The following is a 15,263-nucleotide window of genomic DNA, read 5'->3' as shown; positions in this document are numbered from 1 at the left end:
TATCTTATTTTTATTTTTCAAGTATAAATTTAATTTCTTCTTTCGTTTCATATGCTAATTTTGTTTCGTTTATTCAGCTAGGTATAAAACATTTATTGAGATTAGATTATTGTTAACTACGATATAAGTTATACAGAACTTTGCATACCTTTCAAAAAGACCACGATTTTTTCAGTTATTTGGGGAAAGCCGCTCACTGTTGCTCTACAATGGTATTCTCCTGAAGTTTCTGGGGTTACGTTAGGTATCACAAGAACAGGTTCAGTCCCTAATATTGCCGAGGAATGCTCAGATGTCCAGATGATGTTTGCTTTTGGGTTACTGTCGACATCACATAACAGTGCCACTCTATCGCCTAAATCTGCTTCTACATTCTCTAAATTTCTGATAATCCTAGGTCCATCTAATCGTAGCAACATACATATATATATTTGGGGAAAAAAGGTTCAATATTAACGACACTCTTAAAATATTTTCCTTTTAATCTATTACGATTTAAGTAAATTAAAGTTACTTTTAAAAGACAAATATATCTCTTCAAAAAGACTTATTACGCAGATAACATAGACGATTATAGTTTCAATCTCTGATAAGAAAATGAATTCGCAACATTTAAGTTATGCATGCATCGCCCACAGAAACAAATATTCAGAGAAAAACATATAAAATGTATGCAATGCAACAAAGGCATTTAAAAGAAAAGAATGTTCAGTCATCCGTGAAATACAAAACCCAGTAGAACATTCTTTCAGGAGAAAATGTAGCTCGAGATATTATTGTTGTTATTCTCTTAATTTTAAACAATTGTACATTTATATTCAAAATTAATGCTTTCTAGAACAGATATAATTTCCAGGAAACTCACAAAAATATTTTGATTAACATAATACGGAAATTCTTTTCTTGAGTGTATAATGTAAGTAATGATTCAGCATAATTATCTGCTAACAATAATGGCAAATTATACATTATTTGAAGTCCAAATTCCTAATCTGTGTTTAGTGAAACCATTAATATGTGTTCCTGATATTATTATAAACACACAAGCATTTGATTTATTTATTTTTTTATGAATTACATTCTCCAAATATTGATGTAATATACGTATTTATGATATTGCCAATTATTTTTATTAAACATGCAGAAGAGTGAAGCAAATTTTACTAATGTTTAATTCACTTTAGTGTAAATTTCTAATTTTGTAATCGATTCAACACTTTTTTCTATCTTTGAAACCTTAGAAAATAAAGATTTTTTCTTGCTAATAAAGATGGATATTATTCAACTCCGTCAACATCACGCTTCTCTTAAATATAGTTCTAATAATAAAAACAGAGCTCCGAGTTATCATAGCTTTTAGGCTTAACGGCAGTTTTTGTTTTCCTTAATATTCGTATAATTTAATAAACCTAGTCTATTAATAATATCCCTTCAATTTATATGTAGGATCACTCTCGTGCGTTAATTATGCAATTTTTCCAATGCGACATTTACAAAAACTAACATTAATAAGTTATTATATCCCTTTTATGCTTAAACGTAATACAAAACGTCTCACCTGGGAATTAATATACAAGATCAAATTGCATTATGTTATAAAAGAATGCATTTGCCTTTAATGCCCGATTAATTTTCAGAATATGTTCTAATGAAAACCATGAATATCTGACATCATGAATGTTTAAGGAATAACAAGCAAAGAACACAGTTTTCATATAAAAAATGACCCAATTTTTCTTTTATTATATTAGGCACGCAAGTATATTTTGGATTTTATTAACCTAACAAATCACAGCGGGTTTTTGCGCAGAGATCTCATGTACATATGACAGTGTTTTATGTAAATTTATCACATTTTATATTACCCACCTATATATTCTGCCACTGAACCTGTCAGAATATATGCCATAAGTTATAAGAAGGTACGTACATTTTACTATCTGTTATTGAAACTGTCTCGTTCCCATTAGTGCTGTCACTACGAATTATAGGCTTGATAGAATACACGTTTTTTGAAGCTATTGCTCAAAATGTTAACTTTACCGAAAATCAGGTCTAATGTCTTGACCTTTTATTCAAAACAAATTCACACTCTCTCGTCATTACGGCCACAAATCAGGTGGTATCGTATTTCGTGACCCTAATCCGATCAGTCAACCAGTTACCATAAAGAGGATCAAATCGCGTCAATGGCTTTACTAGTGTCGGCAACAGTGTCTTTGGTTGTGCTAGTCAGGTGAGGCATAGACTAATGAGCTAATAATAAGTGAAACATAAAATTGTTGTAAAGAACACGAACTCTAATCACTAGTAAATACTATCCCAGTGCACATTGTTCGCTATATGGTAATTTGAATTTAGTGAATTACAAAATGAAATATCTATTTAATCATAAAGATGCAAATTCTGGGTAAGTTTGAAATGAACCAACGAACTATGCAGTAGCACTACTTACATAGAACGTTCATTGTGTGAGTTGCCTTCGTACTTCCCACAGCGTTGCTCACTTCGCAACTAATTGTGTCTCCATTGTTCTCCCTGGTTACCCGGTTCAGTATAAATACTGTTCTATGATCATCAAGAAGCTCCTCATCATTTCTGTTAGAGGAAATTGTTTGTCAGTCACATCAAAATACTCACATTACATTAAGTGTTATCATAATGACAAGTCAATTACTTCTGGTGTCTTCTCCAGGATAAATTTATTACAATGAGGTCGTTGTTTGTACGTGAAGGAGCATTCCACAAGTGGTAGACATTATTATTGCCAGTTTATCTATCTATTAGCAAATTCGGTTATCATAACTGTTTATATATATATATATATATATATATGATCTTGTGATTGGCCATATAAATTATAATACTCTTATTTAGAAATTCTTTGTGGATAAAACACCTCTAATTTTAGTGTTATTTACCTTTTGGTATAGAACTATAATCATTTGTTGATGACTTTCAAACTTGCGATGTCTGGAAGCCAAACTGAAATTGCGTTTGAGTTACATATGGAAAAACAACTGCTGCGTTACAGTATTAAAGGCTTACTTCCCATGATCTTAAAAATGAGTAGCATCTAAAAAATAGCTAAACAAATTAAAAATTGTATCTGGTATTGCGATTAAAAACGTTATAAATTCAAGTATATATATATAAAAATATATAGTTATAACAATAAAAACCCTATTCATTTGAAGAACATGAAAAATATTTTTGTTTAGACTTTTCTTATCTCTTAATACAAAAACACTTTGAGCTGAACCCATTTTCAAGGTCCAAACGTTAGCTGTAGGCTATCACGGTATTTTTTTACTTGACTACATTTAAAGATTATCTTAAATTCTCATCTTTTGCAACAAAAATACCCCCGGCTTCAGTTTTGAAAGACGAAGTAAAATATATATTCTCTTCCTATCAATCTTCAATGTGTACATTATATTTCAATGAGATTGTCATTTTTGTTCTTTATTTCAAGAACGCATAATAAAAGTAGCAATTTCAAAAAAGTCGAAGCATTTCCTCACCTGTACCATTTAAAGGAAACCCCAGGAGGATTAGCGTCGACTTCGCAAGTGAATCGAACATTGTTATTCTCCAATATCCTGGTGCTGTGAACTATAAGATCTATCTTCGGGGCATCTGTTAAAATAAACAGACATGTGAGCGAACAGGGAAATAGATTAAAAAAAAAGTACATTTTATTTTATTCCTTGTGGCTTTGTATATTTGTAACAAAATGTGACAACCCAGGTAACAATTCATTAGCCAACCAAAACATAAAAAAAAATCCATAATAATTTTTCGTTCACCTATTGACTTTTAACTTTTTTATTTAATGTGTTAAAGGTAGGATTGTCTATAGCTTTTTAATACGAGAAACTATATGAAAATCGAGATGTAAAATTACACCATTAATATTTATACTTATGATAGTGTAAACGAAATTGGACATCCTAAAACAAGAAAGTAAATGTGAGAGGATCGAATAAAGATATAATTAAACTTATAATTATTAAATTAATAATTCTTTTTTTTTTTTTTGGTTGATGAAATTCTATTTCAGTCATTAAACGCCGAACATACGAGCGAAAATTTAAAACAAAAATAGAATTGGGTATTGTTTTAAAGAATTAAAACTAAACTCACAAGAAAATCAAAACTGTATATACGCAAAGAAAGGGTAACTAAAGAAGAAGAATCTTAATTAATCTAATAAAACTAGCTGGAGTAAAAAGTAGAACCATACATTTTACGTCGATTTTAATGGTTGCTAGAGCAGGCTGTTTAAGCGCAGAGTTCTCAGATCGGCAGGTGAAACTCTTCATATGGTGTTCTCTCTTTGGAGTGAACTTCCAAGTCAAAATGGCGTTAGCTCTTTTTCCGTCAGTTAGCTGGTGCGTTTTGTAATATGTATTCACTTCGACCACTTCTCCTTTTTCATCAACCCAAGCAAGCTATGATACAGTATAAAATAATACGATATGTAAGGCACAGAATGCGAGCCAAGCATTTGTCTAATTAATGTAGACTGTCTGTCAGATGACTGTGAACAACTGTGGGTCCAAAATGTGTCGATAATACAATTCTTTTAAGCTATAAAAATATATTTCTATGAAAATGTTAATATAAAAGTTCGTTTTTATAATAGAAAATACCAGACTTATACAAGCCATACACGACAGGAACTGAAGTTTTATAAATCAGGCAGAATGCTACTAAATTTTGAAAAAGCTATTAGAAACGTGATTTTTAATGAATAAAAAAAAAGATTGACTAAAGAAACAAAATTTCTAGAAAATAGCAATACAATTACGTTTTTAACAAATAATCTCTATTTTAATCGCTAACGGCATTGTAATGAAGAGTTTGAAGAAAAGAAAGACAGAATGCTGGAATATTATATTTTCGTTTAACATCAAAAAGGTAGGTAGTCCTAACATAAATATGTAAATGTGGTATATGAAGTATGAAAAGAGAATGTTTGAAGTATATTTTCCCAGATATATTTTATTTATGTAATTAAACAATAATAGAGTCATTTAAAGAGCCAATGAAACTAAAACGAGTAAAACAAGGACCTTGTAGTCCTAAATATTATGAAAACGATTAAAATTAATTCCGATGAAGTTAGCAAACGTACATAAAAAAGAAAAGAAACCACTTAATGAAATTAAATAGCGGAATAATTTAGTAAGACTACTGTATATGCTACTTTATAATCATAACTGTGCACTATAATTCTATGACATACACGTATTAAAGAAATACGAAATTATGAAGCATTTATAATAAACTATGAATACGAGCTTAAAAACTTCACTTATCGGCATAGTAGTTAACACTGATACTAATAAACTTAAGATTTAACCATTAACTTTTAACAGATTACTAAATTTCGTTCGAAATATACTTATTAGTAAAAATTTCCATTAGAAAAGGATACATTCAAGAAATATTAAGTAATGAAAAAGCCAATGAAAGAAGAAAGGTGACCAAGCCAATCAGTTCCTCTTTAAATTTCTTTTAAAGGAAAGAGTATTTAGTTGTTTTCAATACTTATTAATTAAGAAACTTAATCTTTCATTCAACATTGGTAGATAAATGTATTTATGTAGAACACTTATAGACATATAAACTTTATGTTTGATTACTGTAACATTTAATTTTAAATGTTTAATGTTTTAGTTTATAAGTTGAAACATTAAATTAATAAAACAGTTCTAGTAGTGAAATTTTTTGGAAGAGATTTGGAAGTGTACTAAAGCTAGTCTAACCATATTTAGTTAAGTTATCCATTCAGTTGTTCGACATAAATTATAGCTAAATATTTAGTTTAGTTGATTATATGTATATTATGTTTATATATCACAAAAAGAAGCATTTGTAATTTCAGGATTAAGTTTTTTTTAACCTGATTATGTTATGAGAAATATAAAAAAAACTGTATGTTGTTTTGGTTAAGCTGAGCTCATTGCAAGTTACACTTACAGCATAGTTCTAATATATTAAAACTAATTGCAAATTTCAAGTAATTAAAAAGAATATTAGAAAAAGAAGCATAGTGTCAATGACTTTTGGGCATTATATTACGGGTTTAAAGGTTGTGTTACTATAAGGACAAGGAACATCATTAATATGTAACACTGAGTATAACACCTTGGAGAACAAAGGATCACGAATTATTAAATCTACTAATTAACGTCTCATGAGAACTTTTAAACACTGTTTTAACTAAGACTTTGGTATTGAATTCCTGCAGGCTTGATGAAAGTACTGAGTGAAATATCTTGTCCACAGTGGCTCAATTCAATGAAGGTATTCTGTTAATGTGTTGTTCTTAGTAGCTACTCGTATTGAATCAGTTAGGAATATAATGTGTATGTAGTGCGATTTTAAGCACGATGGACTTGACGCTTCACTCCCTTCAATGTTAACACAGAAAATTGCATGCTAAGCCCCATTACTAGGAAATCACCATATTTTACAGCTATATAAAACATCTTTCATATAAATTATCTTTACACACAACCAACGTTCTCATGCACGTGATATCCGTTTGCTGCGTGATGAAAAGTATACATTTAAAATGTCTAATAAGATGACTGCTTTTAAATCATAAAGCACACTTTCATCTGTGTATTAACGAAAAGCATGTTTGAGATTACGTGATCGTTTATATAAATCCCAGTCAATTTAATTAATAAATCAAATATTTTAGGTAATGACCCCTTAAAAAAATCCTAAAACCTAAAATAAATGTGTTTGAAAATACTGTGATTTATGTTTGTTTTTTAAAAAAATCTATGAGAATGAAAATAATTATTAAATTTTTGTCTTATTAGAATTTGTGTTTTTTAGTCAAATTGCCTATAAAATATAAATATTTTTTTTCTAATACTTAAATCAACAAAAACAATTGCATACCGCGTGCTAAAAGTAGCGGATGAATGAACTATTAAAAGCTATTATTTATTTCTATATTTATATTAATAGATTTGTGGTGCATAACCCTGTATGGTCGATTATAATTTATTAATGTCTCACTTTTCAATTAAATATTTATCACTGAATGGGAAAAACATTTTAATTTTTTCCCTTACTCAAAACGTCCCCCACTTGCACAGCGGAATGGCTGCGGACTTACAACGCTAGACTCCGGGTTTCGATACCCGTAGTGGACAGAGCACAGATAGCCTACTGTGTAGCTTTGGGCTTAACTGCAAACAACCAAACTCTCAGTCAGAAAAAACAATAATAAAAAATATCTGCTTATAGCTTTGTTCTATAAAAAATAAATATATATGAAGATAATAAATATTTCTTTTATGAAAGTAGCATTTTAACTCTTTCTTTTTGTTGCATACTACAATATATATATAGAAATAAATATATATGAGGATAAGAAATACTTGTTTTATGAAAGTAGCATTTTAACTCTTTCTTTTTGTTGCATACTACAATATATATATAGAAATAAATATATATGAGGATAAGAAATACTTGTTTTATGAAAGTAGCATTTTAACTCTTTCTTTTTTGTTTGCATACTACAATATATATATAAATAGATATATATTAGGATAAGAAATACTTGTTTTATGAAAGTAGCATTTTAACTCTTTTTGTTGCATACTACAATATATATATATATCAATAGAAGTTCTCAAAGGATATTGCAATACCAAGTTTTAATTATTCTGTATTTACCATATCAGATCTCAAAAATAGGTAAGCATACTCTAAGTAAAACATCTACGTTTTAGTCTAAAATTAGAAATTAAAGATGATTTATAAAAGAAACTTTCCTGTTGATGTGCATTTATATAATTTTCATAAACACGCACCCGTAACACTAACTATAGCAGGAAGAATATGTTTTTGGTTATTATAATATGTTTTTGATGAAAGCCATTTAGGTTTTACCATATGTTTAGGGAAATCGCCATCTATCGGTTGTATATATATATAAAATAAACAGGTTACTTTGCTGATTATTATGATCTAGCTAATTTCGTATTTTCTCACGATCAACATTTTGAATGCATAAGGTCACCTAGTTTACTTCAGTTGATAAGCCAATAGATAACCCAGTTTAGCAATCAAACCGATTCATCCTTAAACAATTTCCTCATTTTAATTATTGCTAATAATATTAGTCTTCTAAAACAATTCCTGCAAATGATTGTAGAACATTTTTTGAAAAGTCAATGTCGTTTAATCGTTAGTAGCTTAAATAATATTATACGCCACATTAAGTTTATATATCAAAAACAAATTTCTGTCGATTTATATCCTAATTATGTTACACAATTGCTTAATTAGTTAATTGATATTTGTTTTGTTTTTTTGAAAAAAATCGCTCAACATTTATTTTTTTGTAGAAGTTTACAATGAAAGTCTTTTTGCTTGTAATGAACGAAAAAGGCCTGCTAGGTCTTTTTGATGAGTATTATGTGGGCAGAGCCATGGTAAAATCTATACTTAGTTTATTTAAAGTCCTGGAAAATTAGAGCAGCGAAGAGAACAAACTGTGTTTGAGCTTTGTAACCCCGTTTACTCTCGAAACGGGCTGTGGTGATCTGAGAGGGCAAGGGTAATTATGTTTAGAAAATCCTAATGTTACGTGTCACTTTAAAAGCGTGGGAAATCATTAAGGTGTTTATAGGGGGGTTGAATTAAAAAATATATTTTGATAAACTACAGTTCAGTCCTTGGTCTTAGACTCTAGTCTGTCACCAGCAAGATAGTCTGAAACTTTTAGCTTCTTATGTTTTACACTTTTGACGAAAATAATAACCTTCTGGGTTTTGTTTGTGTTTGCTCTAACTGACGATGAAGTAATATTTTGGTAGTCTAAAAAATTACATTTTTTTCATGGATTTTAATAATTATCCTAAACATTCGATACTTCTAAGATTTGGTTAGTTTGTTTTTGATTAAATGAATGTTTGTATTACATTTAAACACAAAGCTACATAATGAGCTATTTTTGCTTTGCCCACCACTGGTATCGAAACCCGGTTTATAGCGCTGTAAGTCCGCAGACATACCGCTGTGCCACTGGAGGGCTGAAATGAATGAATTGCATAACAAAAATTAGTAATAAATTTGTATAACTCTGAGTGTACTACTCTTAGTTGGAACGGCTGTAATTTAAGGTAGAAACACATACGCCCCTTCGGTAATGACAGTAGATTACATTAATCGAAAATGAGTTGTGTTACATAAGAAAGAAATTCTTACGGCAAAAATGCTTTTCAAAAATATATAATGTAATATCTAAAATATAAAATGTGTAAAGCTTTACATTATACATATTACGTCTAAAACAACAACAACAAAAAACAAACAAACAAGGCAATTACAATTCGGGTAAGACTTTTACGTTATTATAAAGAGTAGCCTCTTAAGTTTCCATACAGAGAGTTTACTTGTTAATGAACGTTACTCATGTAAAAGTAGAAGACCATACTCTCTCTATTACTTTCAAAATGCGCTATAAGAAATACCTTCTTTACTCTCGGATCAAATTTTTTAAAGTTTTTGAAAGGAATTACTAAAAAGACACTACATATTATGCTAAAGGATATATCTAAAAATTAATCGGAATACTTTCGAGTAGACTTTGGAAATAACTCTTACTTTTAAAAGTATTGCGTAAGTAAGTCTTTTGAAAAATATGGAACAATTTCATTTGATAGCTTATACCAAAAATAGTAGTTTATATTTTTATATACACATTATGAGAAAAATGTAAATTGTTTGTACAAGACAATAGAAAATTGTTCGTTTACAACAACAAAAAAGCAGTGTTCTAAAATAATCCCAATTATTTCACGTCTTAAAATTATATATATAATATCACATTCTTGCTTTATTTGATATTTTCGTCTTTTTAAATTTTCTTTCTTGGTTGAATTAAGAAAAAAAAATCATAGTTATTTTGTCAGAAACATTATAAAACGTAATCGAATGTGTTACATTAGAAAAGATAACACTGTAGAAACCTATGGTCATCTTCGATGATAAAAAACTATTTTGTAAGTCATTTTAAATTATTAAGTTTTCCACGAAATTGTTGGTTTGAATAAGTTTCTCGAGCATGTGTTTAATCAGTTTATTGTACGACGAATACGTTCTGTAAATCAACAGTGATAAAGGTTAAAGAGGTATTGTATAGAAGTCCAACAACAGACTTAAAATAGCAAAATAATAAGTTAAATATCGACAGTTTAAAAGAAAGAAAAATTAAGAGCCATTTGGTTATTAGAGTAATGAGGAAGCGTTTGTTTGGTCTTTAGATTTTACTGCATTAGCATCATTAATTTAATTAATTGATCACGAAAAACACAAAGTACACAACTCAATCAATAAAGTAGGTGATGCCAATTTCTCCTTTTTTGTCAGACACTAATATTACGTAAATGTTTGTTTATATGTCTAATTTTAAAGATCAACCGACTTCGTGGTTACAAGGATTTACAACATATCTTTACATTACAATTAATTAGATTTATGAAAAGGACTAAATATAAAAACAAGCAAAAACAGAAAGTTCTTGAAGTAACTGAATATAAAGATACATCTTAATAAATAAAGAAGAGGCATAAATTATCTATAACGTTATGAATAAATACACACACACACAACTGTAGCAGTTAAATCGAATGTTTTTTTTACTACTATATGTATTAACGTTTTTTATACTACTATATGTATAACGTTTTTTTTTACTACTATATATATAACGTTTTTTTATACTACTATATGTATAACGTTTTTTAATACTACTGTATGTATAACGTTTTTTTATACTACTATATGTATAATGTTTTTTTATACTACTATATGTATAACGTTATGAAGCAGTACAAACGATATAATTCTCACCTCCGCTGGTGGGCGGCCTCCACGGGCTTCACACGTCAGCTCAACTGTCATACCACTAGTGGTACGAAGGTAATCCCCTTGAACAATGATAGGGGGTTCCGGAGGAACTGAAAAATGAAACTACAAGCTTTAACTAATGTAACCTAAGGTTTAGGTAATTAGCTCTCTTATAAGACTGCCTTGGATAGTATAAGGTAATCTATACTATACCTGACATACATTGTAAGAGTTCTCAATAAGATATGTATTCATATTTCACCAACCTATGCTTAGAAGCAATGGTATAACTTGTGAAAAGTTTTTCAAGTATTCATGCAAAACAAAACATATCGTGATTATTTATTAAATGTATATATGTTTAGTAAACGATTCTATCTGTTTAATTGTTAATAATTGGTCAAGAACGTGGTAATAAGAACGAATGTAATTCAGGCGTAAAAAGAGTTTCATTTTGAGCTACTTAGTATAATTTGTATAGAATTTCGTCAGAAAGAGACACTAGTTAGTAATTAATATTCTTTTACAAGCCCAATTTAGCTGTTTATGATTTTAGGTATTGGGATATCTCATTTGCATATTAACTAGAAAATGTTAATCTGTATACCATTTTATGTCAATAGCCACAAATAGTAACATTCTAAGATGAGCTATCACTAAGAATATATATATAGCTTTTATGCTCTCTTGAGGGTGAAAATTAAAAAAAGTAAAGCTTTTCTTACAAAGCGTACATTCTACCATTTGACAATCCATAAATCATGTTTTGATATCTATTGAAAGATAATTTCTTATTCTTATCTTGCCTTCTTTTTTATCATTTAACTAGGAGTAATATAAAATAAATTTGGTTTGGACGAAGATGGAACCGTATTTCTTGTTAATTGAACAAGTTGTTTTGGCTGAATTATATGCGAAACAAAGTACTTATAGAAACCGAGGTTATGACGATTTTCTAACACACCTTAATTACAGGAGATAGGTTAAACACACACACACACACACACACACATATATATATACACTAGCTATTATAAAAGTCACCGAAAGAGCAAACATATAAGTAAAGACAGGCTGGTAAAATTCTACACAAATAGCACTCATTAGGGATTAAACGCTATGAGAGAAAGAAAAAAACTCTATGAAAAGCCAAAATAAATTTAAAGTAGGAAACTCTTGAGCGAAAACATACCTCCAAAAAATATTTTACTGAAGCAACACGAAGGGAATCTCTGGAAAAGTAAGATGTCTCAAACAAACTTAAGGCAGTATCGGTTCTTTACATAAAAATTCTGACAACTTTGCAGCTGTCGGGATTAAATTTAGAATAACAGGTAACTTAGCTCTAGGCCACTTAGTTACCAACCTATTTGAAGCAGTCGACCAAATATATATCAACACAGAATATCTATGGAATACTTTTACAGTTTACATATAGAAGGAAATACTTGGTTTCCTTTTTTTTCTTCTGTCTTCGGTTGTGCCATAGCGATTACAGGATTTTTTTGCACGCAATCTCCTGTGAACGTTTTCTTTAGACCGTTTCATCAACCATCACTTACTTTTGAACAAACAAAATTAACAAAATTTGCCACACTACAGCAGCTATCTAAAACTTTGGAAATCTTTCTTAAAAACAACGACTAAACAAGATTCGAGGCTTAATTAGCTTGGTAGACAGCTTTGTAGAACATTTAGAGGTTGACTATAGCAGTCTAGCAAATTAAATATTAAAATATAGTTAGAAAAGCATCTAACGCTGCATTATTTGAATATGAAAAATAATACCTAAGAAAATTGTATCAGTTTGATTAAGATGGGTTTTTAGAGCTCATCTTTCTTTTTTTTAATATACCTGTAATGATGTTGCATTTTAGGTTTTGCTAATACCAAAATGCTTTTCACTCGCTTGATTGTATTTTGTAATTTCGCGCGTTGGGGAACTAACATTTTATGTAAATCTAACGTCAAAAGTACAGTCACAATGAAATAATAATTCTGATTTCCATGAAATAAACATTGTTCAACTGAATAAAGTTTCACTCTAAAGACAAAAAAGAAAAACACGCGTCTCTAAGGGTGTGTTGTGTTCTTTACTATTGTAGCTTTATTCCCGTTTTTAAGCAATTTAGCTGTGTATGAACAAATGTAACATCACATTTAAGAACACGTATTTTAAATTCCCTATGTTATATATTTTTAATTGATTTTCACATTGTCTAAAATTGAATTTTAATGGTAAATGTTTAATGTATGTCTGTAACGTTCACAAATATTAATTTCAATTGCATAAGTCTTGTCATTAAATAATCATTGAAATAAATAAATAGCAAAAAAATATCTCATAAAATATTCTGTTATCATAAAAATTATAACGATTAAAAAGTAGTAAAACAAAATAGTTTTTCATGCGACTCGTTCATAACTGTTTCGGTTGCTAAATGAAAAAAAAAAGGTTTTACAATGTTAATAACAATTATGTTACAAACCAAGGACAGTAAGAATAGCAGTCGTAGATCGAATTCCTGTAACCCCTTCTGCAGCTCCAACTTGGCACTGAAATTCTGCATCATCGACCAACTGAGCATTCACAATTTGCAGAGAATAGTCACCTGTCAAGGGGCCAAGATTTTTACTAATTTACAGTAGTCCCTATAGTAATTTACTACAAAACATTTAATTCATTTAGACACGTGCATATACAGGAATAGAAACATACATATTCATAAACATCATATGTATTTACATAAGCACTTATACCATATTACATCATTTCATAGCACCGATTTTTTTTTCTGACTGTTATACTTTCTTAAGCACAAACTGATATTACATTTTTTTTATTAACATGTTTATTTTTATTGAATGAGCTTTATTCGACTTACCTTCGTCGTCGTTTCCAGCCATAATATAGCGAGGAAAGCCAATTAGTTCTCGATCCGATCCCAGACCGAACCCATCTCTTGTCCATTGGAGCATTCCTATCTTGTTCTGGACACGACAAGGAAGCAAGATGTCTTCTCCTAAAATGACCATTTTGTCTTTGGGCTCCCGTAAAAATGTCTGTTGGACGGAGCCTGGTAGAAATAAGAAATTGGATGAAAAAAGTATATAGATTCATGTCAAACAGTAAACATGTTCTTGATTTATCAGTGTTTACACAAAACAGCATGAGATTAAAGATGGACTAGGCCTCGTCTAAACATAATTCCGTCCGTGCTTAAAGCAGCAAATTACCTGAATAACTTTCTTGTAGTACTTTTTGAAACTTAATATTTCTGATATTCTTTACTTGTAGGATATAAACGTTGGTGTAGTCTCGTTTTGCATGTGATCTCCAATCAAGTTTCTTTACTGGTAATATAATTAAAAGGGTATTCATAACAGAATACGCCTTTTCATAGCTTAGAAACGGAAAAGGTTATTGAGGTAATATCACAAACATATGATATATATTACTTTTCAGTTTTGCTACTGTGCAGAACCTATTGGCCCTCCTAGTTTATCTGTCCAATAACAAGCCGACAATAATTAGAATAGAAAGCTTATCCTTCGAAAAAATAAAATAAAAGGAAAACACTAAAACTTTATATGACCAACAAATACATCTCTCTTAATATAAAGTATCAGTTTGAATGTAATGTGGATTAATTTGCAGACTATTAGTTGGAAAGTGTGTTTGTTGGAGATGTCGTCATATATTGTTTTTCATTAGCTTTTATCATCGTCTATAAGTAGAGCGATTTTGTCTAGTAATTAAGTGAGATATTATGAAATACATATATTGGAATAAATAATCCATTTCATAAAATAAAATTTTATCTTATTTTGTAAATGTTCAAAACCTTGTTTTTTAAGTTATTGTTGTTAGTTTCATTAAGACTTCATTTAACTGCTTGCTCGATGATTCTCTCTTCATTGTCCCTGGGAATCACATGTGCGATTCATTTCCATCTAGCTTTCTTATAACCTTATCAATCCAATGTAATTATGTTACTTCTCTAATCTCTCATATGCTTCACACATAAACGATCTATAAATCTATCTCTAAGTATTATCATTAGAACTCTGTATTCCAATTTCACATATCTGTCACACACATTTTCATTACTGCACCAACTTTCAAATTCATACAGAAGAAGTGATCTAAATAGTGTAATATATAGATCAACCTTGGTGTTGATAAGTAATATGATACTTTCATACTCATGAAAACATGCCCATGACCTTATTTAACTTCCTTATTTTTTTTATTGAGTTCTGTTTCAAAGACCAATTTCTTGTAACAGTTGTGCCAAGATATTACAAGAGGTCTACTATATTGAACACTTTGCTGTATGACGTCCCTCAGTACAAATATTTGGTCTTTACATCCA

The 15,263-nt window shown here is 29.7% G+C and overlaps 1 protein-coding gene across 1 annotated transcript in view; it reads right to left on the bottom strand.

Moving 5' to 3' along the window:
• The window catches only part of LOC106467537 (irregular chiasm C-roughest protein-like), a 51,705-nt gene that overhangs the window by 26,932 nt on the left and 9,510 nt on the right, over positions 1–15,263 (bottom strand). Inside the window, exons 2-8 of the mRNA XM_022396791.1 lie at positions 13,773–13,964; positions 13,377–13,499; positions 10,891–10,997; positions 4,247–4,454; positions 3,525–3,639; positions 2,456–2,598; positions 149–403 (exon numbers count right to left, since the gene is read on the bottom strand). Of these exons, the coding sequence (XP_022252499.1) occupies positions 149–403; positions 2,456–2,598; positions 3,525–3,639; positions 4,247–4,454; positions 10,891–10,997; positions 13,377–13,499; positions 13,773–13,964 (1,143 nt within the window). The remainder of the gene's footprint in view (positions 1–148; positions 404–2,455; positions 2,599–3,524; positions 3,640–4,246; positions 4,455–10,890; positions 10,998–13,376; positions 13,500–13,772; positions 13,965–15,263) is intronic.

This window comes from Limulus polyphemus, unplaced genomic scaffold (genome assembly GCF_000517525.1).
Source record: "Limulus polyphemus unplaced genomic scaffold, Limulus_polyphemus-2.1.2 Scaffold2, whole genome shotgun sequence".
NCBI lineage: Eukaryota > Metazoa > Arthropoda > Merostomata > Xiphosura > Limulidae > Limulus > Limulus polyphemus.
The sequence above is the reverse complement of the archived record's forward strand: the minus strand, read 5'-3'. Positions and strand labels throughout refer to the sequence as shown.